This window comes from Ambystoma mexicanum, chromosome 5q (genome assembly GCF_040938575.1).
Source record: "Ambystoma mexicanum isolate Mex_15411 chromosome 5q, UKY_AmexF1_1, whole genome shotgun sequence".
Classification (NCBI taxonomy): Eukaryota; Metazoa; Chordata; class Amphibia; order Caudata; family Ambystomatidae; genus Ambystoma; species Ambystoma mexicanum.
In genome coordinates this window covers 817,770,419-817,787,554 of record NC_090933.1, presented here as the reverse complement: position 1 = coordinate 817,787,554, position 17,136 = coordinate 817,770,419, and the positions used below count along the sequence as shown (strand labels likewise).

The following is a 17,136-nucleotide window of genomic DNA, read 5'->3' as shown; positions in this document are numbered from 1 at the left end:
ACTGGAGGGCCTATGTGAAAATGGGAGCAGGCTAAAGTGGGAGCAAAACAAATTTGACCATGGCTATGGGGAGGTACCTGATCCTGGGGGGGAAAGAGCGGGGGGGGGCTCTGATGGGCCAGCGGGTCACCATGGTAGCAATCTATGCTCCCAATGATAAGCAAGACTGGTTTCTGCTAGAGCTATTGGCGAAAATCGCAGAATGGGGAAGAGGGCAGATCCTAATAGGGGGGGGGATTTAAATTGCGTAATGGACGCCCCAATGGACAAAACCCTTCCAGCATCCCCCAGTGATAATGCGAATAGACGAGCCTTAGCCCAATTCCTTAGATACTTACAACTAATAGAAACCTGGAGGTCTTTCCGCCCCCAAGAAAAAGCCTACATCTTCTATTCAGCAGTACATAAAGGGTTCTCCAGGATCGATATGATCCTAGTCTCTGATGCAGCTATTCCACAAATCACAGGGGTGGAAATAGGGATACAGTGCATATCGGACCACGCTCCAGTCTCTGTGATGATGGAGATGCCGAGTCCGAGGCCGCAGACCCGTAAACCATGGAACCTAAATGAACTACTTCTAAAAGACCTGGCACTCAAAACGGACATAGAACAGGTGCTAAGGAATTACTTCGAAGAAAACACTACACCAGGGATTAACTGGGGAACAATATGGGACACCAGTAAAGCAGTAGTCCGAGGCAAATTCATTGCACATACTGAAAACTTCCTGAGGAGGAAGGAAAGGGAGAGGCAAGAATTAGAAACCAAAGTAAAAATAGCAGAAGCCCAATACGAAGATAAAAGATTGCAGAAAGCCTGGCGAGAACTAAAACAGACCAAAGCCGCCTTAGAAGCACACTACGCGGATGAATCCGCACAACTTCTTCTCCGAACAAAATAGTTGTACTACATGAAAGGGGACAAGGCCAATTGGCTATTATTGGCCAAATTGAAAAAACAAAAAGACTGCAATCGCATCAGCCAGTTAAAGTGCCCAGGGCAAGGTCTGGAAAAAAGGAAAGTGGGATAGCAGAAATTATGCACTCGTTCTACTCCAGTAACTTATCAGGGGATAACCTGCAAAGAGAGGCACAGACAGAATTTCTAGCACAAATAGATCTGCCGCAAATCACGGAAAGAGATGGGCAAGAACTAGAAGCCCCTATATCAGAAGAGGAGGTAAGGGGGTCATCAATATCTTGAAAGGGAATAAATCCCCGGGCCCAGATGGCTTCTGCAATGCTTATTATAAAACATTCCAAAATGTCTTGGTGGGCCCGCTGACACACTTATTTAACTACATAAGGGACACCGGACGTGTCACGGCGATATGAGCCCAGCTACCATGGTGCTCCTGCTGAAACCAGATAGAGACCCAACGGACCGCGCAAGCTACCACCCTATCTCATTGTTAAATGGGGATGCAAAGATCTACTCTACTATTGTAGCACAAAGGTTGGCTAAAGTTCTTCTGAAAATCGTCCACCCGGATCAAGTGGGCTTTGTGAGGGGGCGTCACACGTATGATAACATCCGAAGGGCAATAAACATCATCAAATGGGGACAGAGGACGGGCCAGTCCATGTCCATTACTATCCGCAAAGGTACTAGACAAGGGTGCCCACTATCATTAATCTTTGCTAGGGCCATGGAGTCCCTAGCACTGAGGGTACGGGTGGAGAGGGGTATCATGGGGGTGGAAGCGGGAACCTGTGGAACTCAGAAAATAGCCCTCTATGCAGATGACATCCTTCTATTTCTAAGGGATACGGAGCACTCACACCTAGAGGAATTTGCGGAAGTCTCAGGGTTTCATATTAATTAGCCCAAATCCAAAGCTCTCAACATTAGCGAGGACCCAGAGCGGGTGGCAGAATGGGAGAGATGTTACCCATTAAAGTGGAGTCAAAGGCCCATAGCCTATTTGGGCATAAACCGAACACCCACATATGAGAGGCTCTATGGGGCAAATATCCCAGGACTGCTGAAAACCCTGACAGAAGACCTCAAGAGATGGTATATGCAAGAACTGTCTTGGTCAGCACGTATAGCTGTGGTTAAGATGTCCCTTCCCTCCAGATTTTTATACGTAGTAAGTGCACTTCCACTACAAATCCCGACCCCAGCGATCCAGAACTTACAAAAGAAACTTATGGCCTTTATTTTGAAAGGAAAGGAGCCCAGAGTCCCTAGAAAGGTTTTATTCCGAACCCAGGGAATCGGAGGTTGGGAGTGCCAGAATTCCGTAGATATCTGTGGGCGGCACAGGTGGCGCTGATGTTACAGTGGGCTCCACGAGAGAACCAAAACCGATGGGTAAGCTTGGAGGGGGAGGTAACGAAGATCCCACTGGAGTATCTGGGGTGCTTGTGCTCTAGACAGAGGGAGAGAGGCACACTGCTGGAAACAAACAAAGCCACTTTATGGTACTGGGACAAAGCACTATGTAGTGGGAAGATAAAGATTGGGGGAGGCCCATTAACACCAATGGCCTATAACCCAGACTTTACACCAGGAACACAACCCCATTTCTGGTCTCACTGGGAGGGAGGGCGGGCTCCGACATTAAAATAATTTTATATAGACTGGGTTCCTCTGACGTTTTGAGGGATGTAAAGAAAAATTCCGGATCCCGGAGAGGGAAAGATACCATTATGCCCAAATCAGGCATTGGGTCACAAACACAAACGTAAAAGAGGGAGCGTCCCGGAGACCAATAGGGCTAGAACTCACAATAATGTCACGAATATACAGACTGCTTAGTGGGGCGGATCCAGAAGAAACCCTCTCATATATGAGGAAATGGGAGGAGGATGTGGGTAAACTTATTCCCTTAGAGACCTGGGGGCAGATTTCGCATTGGGCAGCGAAAAGCTCTAGATGTACTTTGATCAAGGAGGCGGCCTATAAGTTAAATCTTAGATGGTACATGACACTGCAGCGAATACACTCTATTAACGCTAGCTACTCCCCATTATGCTGGCGAGGCTGCGGGACACAGGAGACCTAATTCATATGTGGTGGACCTGTCCACGGGCATAGGCATATTGGAAAGAAATCCTGAGTTACATTAAGGAAATAATGGGGGTGTAGCTCCTGATGGATCCAACAGTGATATTGCTAGGGGAGGCGGTTGAAGGCATCTACGCAAACACTGGGAATAGAGCTACACTCATAACCCACTTGTCAAGTGCAGCCAGAATCAACTTAGCACACAAGTGGAAAAATAAGCAGGGGCCGGTTGAGGCCATGTGGTGGGTCAAGCTGTGGGGTGTTATGGCTATGGAGAAGGTGACAGCACTGGCATACGGCTCATACCCCAAACACTTGAATACGTGGATGCCTCTTCATGAGTTCACTAAAGACCGAGAACAAATGTATTTCAAACCCCGAATCCTGCATAAAGTCTCAATCTTATGAAACATGGACCGCCCAAAAGTTGTAAGCACCGAAATACATGTGAACATTTTTCTTGCGTTCTCAACCGAACATTACTGTGAATGATGAAAAGGGGGAACGGGGAGGGGGGGGGGGGTAAACTGTTTAACTGTTATACTCAAGGACTTACTCAAGAAGATACAATTGCTTGTAAGAGAATTGCTTAGAATGTTACACTTGGTTTCTTATGCATGAATGGAACTAAGGCTCTTGAGTTGAAAACACAAAATAAAAATTAAGTTTGTAAAACAAAAAAAACAAAAAAGAAAGTGGGGACAGTAGCCCTGTGATACTATTTGTAGCACCCATGCATCTGAAGTAATGGTATACCATTGTTCTGAATGTTGGGCTAATCTCTGAGGATTAACGTTTTTAATGGGGTTTTGGAGCTCTAGAAGTGGATTAATTAAAGTATGCTTCAAAGTCTTGGGTGGGTTTACCACGTCGACCTCTTGCTGGGCGAGAAAATCTTCTCCAACCCTATCTTTGGGAACTATGTCCTCAACATCTCTGGTTAAGGGAGAAGAAACAAAAGGATTTGCCTTTCCAACCTTGAGAAGGGGATTGTTGCTGCTGCTGGTGAGTCGCTGCACCCAAGGATTTAGCTGCAGCTTTGGAAGCTTGTAATTGCTGAGGGCACTATCCTTGGGGCCAAATACATTTGCCCCATCAAAGGGCATATGCAATCTGGCCTGCACTTCAGGTGCAAAGCAAGATTATCAGAGCCATTAAAATCTTTTGGCCACTGCACTACAGATCATGGAACCTTCCCACACAGTCTGCTGCATCCAAACCCAACTGGAGGGACTGACATGATGCATACCTTACCATCAGAAATTTAATTTAGGAACCCATCTTATTTCCCCCTTCAGGGATATTTTCTGCTGCCTCTGCCACTAAACTGCAGAGCGTATGAATATTTAGTCAAGGCACAGGAAGCATTAATAGCTTTTATTGCCATGATGAGCAAATAATGTCTTAGCTAACTCATTTTTAATTGTCCCCCTCTGTTGGGAAGGATGGTCAAAATGTGGAGTGAGATATGTGAGATCCACAGAGCAAGGTTTGTATTTTTTAACTAGCTTCTTGTGGAACGCCGATGCAGTTTCTGGCTTCTTACACACCTCAAGGAGGGGGACCCTTAGAGCTGCATTGTGATGCTGGAAATGCATCGGAGGGACAGGGCCTCTGCATCCTTGTCCTTTTCTGTCTTTTATCGTGTTTTCTGTCGTGTTTTCCGCGCAGAAGTCCATGAGGGACTCCTGGCGGTGCAGCTCTCTTTTGGTTTGGTGTATAGACCCATGGGATACCCCTATGGCACCCATGGGTGGGGCTGCAACCCTGTGCTCCTAGTGTTTGTTTTAGGGCACCTGTATGTGGCCCACAGAGCAGGGCATGGGCTGGTGGTAGCTCTGTGCTGAATTGACAGGTGCCCTGAGCATCCTCCATTTTGGGATGCCCTTGTCCCGTCACTGGAATCGGTAGATTCCTGATGGAGACAAGATGGCCCCCGTGGCCTCTTACCTCCCATCACCTGTTACCTTGATATTTCCGAAGTCCCGGGAAGCCCTGACTCTGTCCCTTCTCCCTGACTGGCTGTTGAGTGGAAGTTCCATATATGGTAGTGTGGGGAAGTGCCGACCAGACTGGCTGGAGCCTTCCCAACGACCGTATGTAGTAGGTACACCTGTGGGTGGGACCTGGGTGAATGGAGTGTGTGACGAACACACTTCTTGTTGTGGATGTCTGGTATCTGGTGTTTGACACAATGACAGACAGCCCTGCACGAAATTGGTATGAATGCAGTGTGTAGTGTTGAATGGTGTGATACTTGTCCGAATCCACATTCTGTGTTGTGTCTAGATGGAGAAGAATGGCCTGAATGCACTGTGCGCCTGATTGGCTGGCTGACTGCTGAATGCCCTTCTGAGTGATTGGTTGCCCGAGTGTGACCCAGCGGAATGAATGGGAGATCAACAGTATATCTGGGGACCTCTCACTGCTAGAAATCGTTCAGAAGCGGACGAGTAACTGGAGCTGAAACTGATGCTTGACCTTGAAACCCTACTGGATGAAAAGTAGTGCTGTTGCTCTAATTCATCGATCTAAAAGCTGCTATGTCTCCAAGGACTGACCCACAGAGGACCTGGTAAGGCGCCCTCTTCCCGAGCTACGAGGGGCCATTGTGCACCAGCTGATCTTTGCCAGAGCTACCTGGTAGACAGACCTACAAAAGGCTGCCGACCGGAGACAGGGACTGCCGCGGAATCCCAAGGAGAAGCACCCGGACTGTTGTCCGTCACCGTCGTCGACCGCCGTCGCCGACCGGAGCAGCAATGCTCCCGTTGCCTAAGAACATTTGATCCAAGGACGCTCTCGTCTGCATCATCGACCACTTTTGTCCCGCCGGAGAAGGTCGAGGCTGTCGACGCGCCGAGGAGCATCTGCAGGTGGGTTTCCCGCCACCTAAAGACCACAGACGCCGGACGGCTCGACGCCCTTGCTGGGTCACAGTTCTACAAACTCTTTGCAGTCCTGAACTATTGACATCGAGGTGCCTCGCACGCCTCTTCCTTGCAGGACGTCTACGCTCCGCCGTCAACAAGCACCGCTAGGAATGAAGCTGCCCCTTCTCCACCGTAGTTCACCCTGTTCATTGCCGGACGTTAGACAACCCCTGGCTCCTGCCTTAAAGGGAGTGCACTGAAGAAGGGCCGTCGATTTCCCCGGCGAGGAACTCTACAAAACCAGGTACTTTGGGGTTGCTGGACTACTGGAAAGACTCTTGTGAACAATATATGGACTGGCCTTGTGATATATCTTTATTCTACAGGTTACCCAAGTGGGGGGGGGTGGGATCTCCTCACAGAACTGTGTCTGACGGTAGGGGCAAGTATTCTGCCAATTGTTCTATCCAACTGCTTTCCTCTTATATCTATTGTTGCTTTCCATTACGACCTGATTTGTGTGACATTTAACCATACAGTGGATGCAATTGTAATTGTGGTACCACGTAGAACTGTATATATTTGCCAGTATAGATAACCGAGAACAAAGTGAGTTATCGTGATATTGTACATAACCTTGAATATTAATTATATAAAGACTGTGATTTAACTAATACAGTGTGTGGACATTCCTTTGTGGGTGCTTGGGGACTACACTGTACTCAAGAACCAGCCCACATCACCTCTTGAGAAGCTAGGCCCGATTGCTCGTCCATTGCTACCAACAATAGAGAATCTTGGCTGGGGTCATCTGTGCCTCTCCTCTGCCATATAAGAGCAGGAGTACAGACACCCCCCTCCAGTCTTTACATGCATGAATGGGTAAGACAGGTTCTTTAGATGGACCTTTGTCTAAAATATCAGTGAGGTTGCATTCATTAATATCCCGAGAAGGACGACCCAACCCCTAAACAGTCAATGATTTTATTCATGTCCCTCCTGTAAGCCCCATTGGGGTGAGAGAGTATCGGGTTGTTCAAACTTGACCTCGGGAGCGGCGTAGAGTCCAATGGAATCATTAAGATTGGAGACAAGTTTCTCCATCCGGGCCTCTTCTGAAATTAATTCTTCAAGGATCTTCAATGCCCTGAACGGCTCGAAGCTGAACAGTAGATTGTTGTCTTCATAGTGTTCATAGATGGATTGAAACATTTTAAGGAATTGTGTACACGATTGTGGTGCGTACATCAAGGTCAACGTTTTGTTCAACACCGGAGCCGCCTTAAAAATAAAGGCGTTGATTTGACATTGACAGAGGCGCGGCCGGTGACGCTATTGACGCTGCCCTTATGGTATTTACAGGTGTCTTCTCACCAGGGCTTTTGGGCGCAACGGGCTACGGTTTCTTTGTAGATGCTGCCAGTCTCAGAGGAAGTGGTGGGTACCATTTGTTTTGCATTTTTCCTTCGGAGGACTACACCCAACATTGTAATTCCAAAATGTTCTCAATTTTCAGAAGGGGCTATTTTGATTAGAAACGTACCTGGCGCCTGTCAGGTTAGGAATAGTTCTAGGAAGAGTGGTAGCATCTCATCTTTTTCTGTAAAAAAATAAATAAAAGTGGAATGATGGGAGTCGCTCCTGGAGCAAGATAGTTTCTAGTGTTTTTAAGCTCCTTTTCTGGGTCCGTCAGGAGATTGCTCACCTTTGGAACTATGACCGTCGGAGGATTTTCTTTTGGAAGGCATGATACTGGGCAATTTAGACGAACGACCCAAGGTGAGCTTCAATCTTCTGTCTTGCAAAGCTTTAATCGTTATCAATTGGCAGGAGCCATATTCAGTGCCATCATGACCTGTTGCCCTAGGCACCAGAGACAGATATTGTGAGTATGTGTAATCGACATCTTCAAATCACAGTCCCCACATTTTTTAAATCTATAGACTTCGGAGTTGACATTGTAGTTAAAATGTCGAGAGAAATAAATGATGAACGTCAAAACTAATTCTGAGACAAACTTGAGTGTTCCGAGAAGCTTGCTGAGCATGCAAAAAAACTAAGGAAACTGGGCACTGTGCAAGCAATGTATAATGATGACACATCCAGGTGCAGGTGTGAAGAGCGTCGAAGAACTTCAATACCAAAGCCACACACCACCCCACAACAATATCCGTGAGCAGGGAAAATTCAATTTAGATAAACGGGCATGTGCGGTTTCATACATGCATGAGCCACATTACATTCCAAGCCAGAAGCTCCCCTGACAATGTGGCATAGCAAACCATGGAGCTACACATATGCCCTCTGATGGATGTTGCAAAAGAAAAGAGGTGATGGCTGGAAGGTTTAGAATTAATCTTAACCTCTTGGAATTGATCTGGGCAACCCTCCAGACTAAAGGGGCATGTACGGTTTCATGCATGTATGAGCAACATTACATTCAGAACCAGAGGCTCCCATGACACTGTGGCATAGACAGCCATGGAGCTACGCATATGCCATCTGATGAATGTTGAACAATTTTCTGAGCCTGAATGTGTATGGAGTTACTTAGAAAGATGTAAGAAAGATAGATATTGGAACTATTTACTGTGGCAAACAATGGTTTGATCACAAATGCCAACCAAGTGTAGATTTTAGCATGCCAGTGTTAGCTAACTAACCAAACATCAAGTATTAGAGCAGAGGGGGTGGATTGTTTGTGTATGGTGCTTCTGAGGCTCTAAAGAAATAATAGGCGCGTCATAAGTCTCAAATGAAAAAGTCACATTTCTATTTATCTGCTTTATTATGTTTCCTAAAAATGTAACTGTTAAACTAGATATCAGGTTAGGTGACAATAGGTTACTGGTATACATGAAACACAAAGGGCAAACCATTGTAATGTTCAAAATCATTACCCATCACAATAGAATAAGTAACGTCCACATACCCAGGAGGCAATGGCTCTGCACTGGTACCACTAGGCTGTTGCCTTATAGGTTCCCCAGAAGCACATGACGAAGACTGCCTTGGTTTTGCAGCATCTGTGTCGGCAGAAGTAGAGTCCGAAGAAGTTGCAATTTCAGGTAGAGCTGTTGTATTGTCATTAGGTAGCGATGTACTGTTTTCAGAAGTGACATCTAATGTTGATGTATTATCTATTGTAACAGTTGATGACCGATTAACAGCTGTGACGATATTAGTGTCATCAGCTGATATGAAGCTTTCTACAGGACATGATAAAGGTGAATGACTGGATGTTGTGTCCACTTCTAAAGCAGTTGATATGCTTTCACCATTAGCTGTGGAGGAAAAAACAAAATCTTTAAGCATGAGCATAATTTAAGAAATCTTCCATCAAGTTTTAATAAAAAATATGTCTCACAACCCAAGAGTACAGATTTTCCTTGAGGAATCGTCTATCAACAAATGTCCTTTTTGGTCACTTTGAATAACTGATCGCATGAGGAAATCCATGATGACAACATTAACAATGTTACAAATGAAGTAATTGTTTATGTGACAAAGTACAATGGTTTACTCCACCTTATAGACTGGTGGGGGGCAGGCAGGGGAAGAGGGCTCTTGGGACCAACAATGCCAACTCACAGCAGTGCAAAGTGTGACTTGGAGGTGGTTACATTTTATCTCCTCACAGGCCGCCATTTGCTCCACGTCCATTTACTTTTAGGTTCCAAAAGTATATTCTGAGCAAAACCTACGTAACTAAAACAATCGGTTATTTACGTTGCGCCAAGCCTATTGTGGCTCCTTGGTTTCATACAAATGCAATGACAAGCACAGAAAACCATGTTTGTTGACCTTCTTTGTTTCTTGTTGTTCTGCTTGAGGAAATACAGACCATGTCATTCACAAGCACATCCTTCTCAATGTGGCTGGGTCCCTACAAGAGGTGGAATGAGCTTACCTCTCTTGAGCAGAAACCGTTTGCCCCACGTTTGGTGGGGAAATTCAGTGTTGTAAATTAACAAAGGGTGGTCCTGGGAGTCCCTCTGCCAGAAATTAGTCCTGGTTACGAGAGACTTACCCAGAGTCTTTAGCTCACTATCTTTCAGAGAAGAAATATCCCAAACATATCAGTCTTTGTCCTGCCCTGGGGCAGTCCAGCACCGAAATGCTAGGCAATTCTCCTCTGAACAAGAGTACCAACAGAAACCACAGACATGTGTTTCGGTCTGGTTGGACCTCATCAGTAGGGTGGATCTGTGCCTCTCTAAGAGTAGTGAGCTAGGGGTCCACGTCTGGATTCCCCTGGTAACTTAGGGTGAGACCCAAAGTTACTTAAAAATGCAAATTAACAAAGGGGGTCCTGGGAGTCCCTCTGCCAGACATTAGTCCTGGTTACGAGAGACTTACCCAGAGTCTTTAGCTCACTATCGTTCACAGAGAAGAAATATCCCAAACATATCTCCATTCCATCTATAGGTAGGTGTTCTTTCTTGACCACTACTGTTCTCCTAAATTGGCAGCAATGTTGAATAGAGTGAGAAGCAGTATCTTCAGCTCAGCAAATGTTCTTGTATTCTCATGTAATAACAGAAAAGGGCATCCCAAGAGCAGGAGTCAATTATTATTAATCTATTTATAACGTGCTAGGCTCAGGGGGGAAAAGATGCATAGAAATTAGAGCAGAACCAAAACAGTCAGGCATCAAGACAACAGAAAAAGAAAGGCAAAAGCACTATCATTAGAAGAGCAGTGTCTTAAGTCTCTTCTTGAATGTTGGTAACTCAGAGGAGCCTAAGTTTCAAAGGAAGCTTGTTCCAAAGATTAGGTGCTATAACATCCAAGGAGCGACCTCCACAAAATGCCAGTTAAACACATGAAGTCTGTAGCAGTGCTTTAGCAGAAGAGCGCAATTGCCTGCTCCGTCTATAGGGTACAATACAATACTTAAGGTACGGAGAGCCATGTCATGTACAAACATGTGAATGTGAATAGTAGTCAGCAATTTGTGCTTTATTATGGCTTCAACAGGCAGCCAGTTTAGTTACCTCAAAGTAGGCTAAATATGCTGAAACCGCGATATACCTGCAACCAACTGAGCAGCAGTATTCTGCACGACTTGAAGGCGTTTAAGATCGGTCTTATTGTCTCTGATAAGCAGTGCACTGCCATAATCAATTTTAGAATGATTGCTAGTGGCCTTTCTTGATCTAACAATAGAGGGCTTAACTGTCTCAGTAGCCGAAGACAGTAGCTACATGAACTGAACGTGGCATTTACGTGTCCAACCATGAACATAGTTGTGTTAAGAGTAACTCCCAGAGATGTGGCTTTGCACATGGCCTTAATAGAGAAGAGTAATTCATTCTTTCTACTATTAAGACACATGCCATTAGTGGTCATCCACTCTTGTTCTTTTGTGAAGATCAGATTCAGGGCTATGAAATCAAGTTGATGATTACCGGCCAACTCCATCAAAATCTAGGGGACATCCGCATAATTCTCAAAAGCTAGACCAGAGTCCAAGAGAAGGTGATATAGAGGCTTCATGAGGACATTAAAGGGCAGTGGATCCCTGTGGGATACCACAGTCACGTGCACGGCTAGGGGGAAGAACACTGTCCCAGAACTACCCTAGATGTTCTGTCCACAAGAAAGGGAATCGTCCGGCTAAAATTAGCAACCATGGTCAATCAATCTTCCATGGTCTCGAATATTCACAAGGTCAAAATGGCAGACGAGTCAGGAAACAGAAAAAGACCTGCCTTGCCCTGATCAAGCAGCTGGAGTATGGCTGAATGAAGATTAAGCATAGCCTTTTCAGTACTATGCAACCTCCGGTATCCAGACTGATGTAACCCAAGGAGACAATTTGCATCAATACGACCTTGCATTTGTTTGTATGCAAGATAATCAAGGAGCTTAAGGAAAAATGTTTTATTTATAATTGGCCTATAATTAACCAGATCTGTGGCATCCAAAGAAGGTTTTTTTCAAAAGTGGGGTTACGCAGGTTTCTTTGAGGGAAGTAGGAACAGAATTATTCCTAAAAGATTAAAAACTTTGTGCAGAAATTAGGAGGGCGGAGCATTTCTTAATTTTAACAGCAGGACAGAAATTAGCAGGGCAAGTGGTAGGTTTCAAGATCTTCAAAGCTTCCACAAACTCCTGCTTACTGACTTCTCTAAAGTAAAACAAAAGGTGGTCAGTCAATAATAGTGTCTGCAACTTCAGTAAGAATACAAAGAGATGGGGATCCATAAAAAGAGGCGCCAACACTACATTTATCTCTTAGTGCCTCAAGTCCTCATGGCCTCATCAACTCCCCAGGTGGCAACCTTCTCAGTACCGACAGGCACCAAAGAGTACTTATTCCCTGTGACTTACAGGCACAAGCTGCAAGGCAAGAGTGGCTCCTCTCGAAATAGCCACATTAAATGTTCCCCAATGTGCACACACAGACAGTTTGTACTTCAACACTAGCAGTAGGCTCAGCATCTGGTCTGGTCGTTAGCAGAGTTCCTTTCTCTCCCAGATGAGACTACTTCCTGGCAGAGCATTTATCTGTTGTCCCTCTTCCACCCTGACTCACTCTCAGGAAATCCAAAGACAGTCTGTCTCTGCAAAAATCACAAAGTGAAAAGTGGGTAGCTGTGACAGTTAAGCATGAGACAATTACAGCAGGGTTGGGCAGGACTGGTGCCATTGGTATTATGCGAGCATTCAAACTACTGTGATCTTACATAATCTGTATTTGTTTGTAGTTTCTTTCTAAATTGTTAGTATTGAGGTATTACACATGCAATTACAAGGGACAAGAATTGTCTGCTATAACAGGCAATATATTACAGGAATAATGCCTTTTTTGCCTTTTGGTGAGAGTGGATACTTCAACATGCAAGGAAGTTCTAATTCTTGTTTTATTTTTGTACTAGTTCAGCTGATAGAATTCTCCTAGTATCATTAGATTGTGGAGGCTCATAGTGAAGAGGGTGGTGTCTTTAGTATTTCCCCGTCCGCCAGAGTAAGCAATGCTAGGACAAATACTGACAAAGACAATGCTAAGAACATGGGTAGAGAAAATGAGAGAATCCCAGTGATTGCATTTGATCAATTTCAATTTTATAATCCAATATTTCTAATGTACCTCCGTTGGGTGTGCAGTAAATAAGCTGCTCCTACTTTACCCACATTTTATTTCAATAAACTTTCTTTATTGGTGTATTCACTGATACAGTACAACAAATGATCAATACATGCCGAACATGCATGCAAACATCTTGCCTTCTCAGTTAAATCGGAACACACGATGGATTTACTTGGACAACCATAACAAATTATAACCCTGAACAAAAGGCCATTGTGGCATGGGTTATTATCCTTATACCAAAAATGTGGTCGACACATATTGGGGCAACATGCGCCACAATATCGAGAAATATTTTAATAAAGACAGTCTATGCTATTGGTACTGCCCATCACGCACCCAGTCATGGAACGGCATCTACGCCTGTAAAAACCATTGGTATGACCCATATGCAAGCACACATCTTTTCCACTGCCAGTACATTCCACACCCTCATCCACCAAAGGGGCACCCCCGGGCCTTCGCCCACTTTCCATTGATGGGCCAGTACCATTTGAACTGCAGTAAGCATGTGCGCGATCAAAGCTGCTCTCGGCCCACTCGCCGCATAAATTACTTCCTCCACTGCCCCCAGGAGTATCACAATCGGTGAGAGGGGCAATTGCAAACCCAAAATGTCGTTTATGTGCCTCCGGATCTCCTTCCAATACACCTTTGCCCTAGGGCAGGACCACCACATGTGGAACAGATCCCCAACCTCCCCACAATTCCTCCAGCACAGAGGAGAGTATTGAGAGTGCATTTTGTTGAGCCTTTGCAGCGTTCAATACCATCGGAAGCATGATTCATATGCTGCTTCTTTAATTTCAGAGCACTGCAATGCCTTATTTGCCCTCCTCCACAGGAATTTTCATTCCCAAGTCCCTCTCCCATTTCTCCATGTATGGCAGTTTGTCCTCCGGGGCCGCTGTATCTAATAACCGGTAGGTTCTAGATCTCTCTTTTGAGCGACACCCTTCCTAATGGCAATTTCCAGCCCTATCGGGTGTCTGCCACCCACTGTTTTAACCTCCTTCTTTGTTTGTATCTTTATTTATATTGCGCTCCAAACTTGGAGGTATCTAGGCACGTTACAAGATAACTTTTCGGGTTACATTTTACATATGGATACAGGTACACAGTATAAAGGTTACATGACACTATACAATATTATTTACATGGAGAGATTTACAATTTTCTACAACAGGTATAAGCAATCCACATTTTAAGAGTCATTTGCGAAGAGCCAACTTTTGGTGCTTTTCCTAAAGCTAAAGGAGGACTGGTCGGCTCTTAAGGTAGTGGGTAGGGAGTTCCAGTTTTGGGCAGCTATAACAGGAAAGCTGCTGCCCCCGCTGTCTTCAGTTTTAATCTCAGTACTTTCAGGCAAAACGCGTGCAGAGTACTAGTGGGACGAGTCAATGTATTTTTCACCAGTTTCTCCATTAAGTATTTGGGGGCAAAATTGGCAAGTCATTTATGAGTGAGAGAGACAGTTTTAAGCTGAATTCTGTCCTTGAAAGAGCCATTTGTTCTTCCGTCTAATCTCCAAAATGTGTTGTCTTTTAGGGATACTGAGCGCAGTTCTAAGGGCATTATCCTGTAATATTTGAAGTTTATTAAGAATAAATGTGCTTGCTCCTAGGTAGAGTGCGTTGCAGTAGTACGTTTCGAGGGGCTTAGTGCTCTTGCTAAGGTTATGCAACGTTCCGATGATCGGAAAGGTTTACATGCGTGGATCAATTTGTAGGTATATGCTGTAGCAGAAGACGTAGCGTTTACTTGCTTGCATAGGTTCATGGCTGAATCCAAGTAAAAACCAAGAGTTTTTACCTCATTGGACACTTTGATGACAGTGCTATCAATGTTGAAGGAGCTAAAGTGAGTGCTGTGTTTATTATGACGGGTAGGAGATCCGAGGAGCAGGAGCTAGGTCTTGTCATCATTCAGACAGAGGCCGTGGGCCACCATCCAGGCCTGAATGATGAGATAGATTTTACTGACTGTGAGAGATCCAATGCTGAAGTTGTATATAGTGAAACCTCTCCCGCTTGCCCAACTGGAATTTATCTTTCATTTCTTTGAACGTTAGGGCGAAACCGTCCCTATACAAACCAGTCAGTGTCAGCATAGAGGACTCACGCCACACCTCCCAAAAACAACCGGACCCACCAGGGCTGAAATACGGATTTCCCCTTAAAGGCGTGCAAGGACCCACTCGTGGGGACAAGCTCCTGCGGTGCAATGCCGGGTTTGAGTACCGCAGCACACATTTGGTGGCTTCTAAAGGGACCCCCTCCTGCCACACGCGCCGAAGTTCCTAGAATCAGCAAGACACTGCATGGTATAGAAGTCGCACCCTGTTCCAATCTATGCCACCCCTTCCTATTATTCCCAGCAACCCACTCCATCATGAGACCAATTTGCACCGCTATCATATATCTTTCATTGTCTAGGACTGCCACCAGCCCTCTCAAATACGTGGTCCGCATTAGTACTTGCCGCAGACTCTGGGATTCCTTTTTTGACATACAAAGGAAAACATTTAGTAGTGATCGCACCATAGGCACTGGGATGGAGATTGGTAACGCAGTCACCAGATAGAGAAGTCTGGGAAGATGTCATTTTGAGCGCTGCGATGCGGGCGAACTATGTCAGGTCCAGTGAATGCCACCACCAAAGGCCATCTATTAGTTTGACCCACAATGGGACTATATTGGCCTTTTATAGGCTGTTGTAATCCCTCGTCAACTTTATTCCTAGGTAATCTATTTCTGTTGTTGACCAAGTCAGCAGGAAATGTCCAGGCCACTGTCAATTCCCTGGGATCCTCAGAGATGTTAAGCTCCTTAGATTTAGCATAATTGATCCGGAAGCCTGGGGCACATGCAAAGTCTTCCAAAACCTGCATTATGTTCGGTAAGGAGTGCAATGAGTCATGCAAAAAGAGCAAAACGTTGTCTGCATATAAGGCGAGCTTGTGCGACTGGTCGTCCCCTTGAAACCCTGTATGCCACCTGCGTATTACAGCCAACGGCTCCATCGCCATGGCGAGGACAAGAGGGGAGAGGGGGCAACCCTGTCGTGTACTCCGTCTGATGCTAATCCCTGCCGAGAGTCTCAAATTAACGAGCATTCGCATCAAGGGTTCCTGAAAATTCACTAGGAACATCCAGACAAAGGCCAGACCACAGCCGAATGCCTCCAGAACCTTCCTCAAAAAGCCCCAGTTCATACAGTCGAAAGCCCGATCAGCATCTGGGACTGCGAGCGAAAACCTCTGGCCCGTTCTAATACCCCAATCTACGATGTTCACCTCACTTCTGATGTCATCCTGTGTATGAAGACCCAATATGTACCCCCTATCCAATATTTTAGAGTATATTTTTGCGTCGTTGTAGCAGCGATATAGTGTGTTAGGCAAGATTGTATGCAGTACCCTTTGGTGCACTACAACAACCCTGACCTCCTGGCAATAGGAAGCCAACCTTTGGTACAGGTCTGCACTACACAGGTTGGTAGCATGGTGAGCAGCCAGGCTTATCTCAAGGAGGAGTCAATATGAGCTGTAGGAGAGCAGACTCCCAGTTACAAGTATTGAAATAAACTCTTACACACAAGGTTTCCTTTAAAAAGGCTTCTCCACACCTCAAATGAGCGCCACACTGAGTATTTGGGTAGGTTGATTCATTGTATTAAATCAAAAAATGCCCTTTACAGATGAGATGTGTTTCGACACACCAGTGTCTTTTTCAAATCAGGGACAGTGGCAAAGCTGATAAAGAGCATAGAGAAAAGGAACATAAAGCAAAATTAGACAGTTATACATTACAATCATATGTCACGATAAATCAAATTGCACAAAAACCATAGCGAGAAAACACAAATCATGTTGTTGTATAGTCACAGAGAAAAAGGGGAGCGGTGAAGGGTAGGGGAGTCAAGGGTAAGTCATGTTGAGAGAGAATATAATAAACAAAAACAAATAACAAAAAACACAAATAAATGTTATTAGCAAGTGAATGATCAAGTGAAAAAAGAACAATTACTTAAATGATTGATACTTAGAGATTTTTGCCCTTGTCGGCCTTACCTAAATCTCAAGTCAAAAGGTTTCAATTGGGTGTAACACAGTCATGGGTTAAATCCCCCTAGGAGAAATCATATCAAAAA

General features: G+C 45.0%; 1 protein-coding gene across 2 annotated transcripts in view; it reads right to left on the bottom strand.

Moving 5' to 3' along the window:
• Positions 1 to 17,136, bottom strand: part of WWP1 (WW domain containing E3 ubiquitin protein ligase 1) — a 2,181,222-nt gene that overhangs the window by 1,520,610 nt on the left and 643,476 nt on the right. For both annotated transcript variants that reach the window (XM_069621301.1, XM_069621302.1), the window contains exon 8: positions 8,821 to 9,172. In XM_069621301.1, coding sequence (XP_069477402.1) covers positions 8,821 to 9,172 — 352 coding nt within the window. The remainder of the gene's footprint in view (positions 1 to 8,820; positions 9,173 to 17,136) is intronic.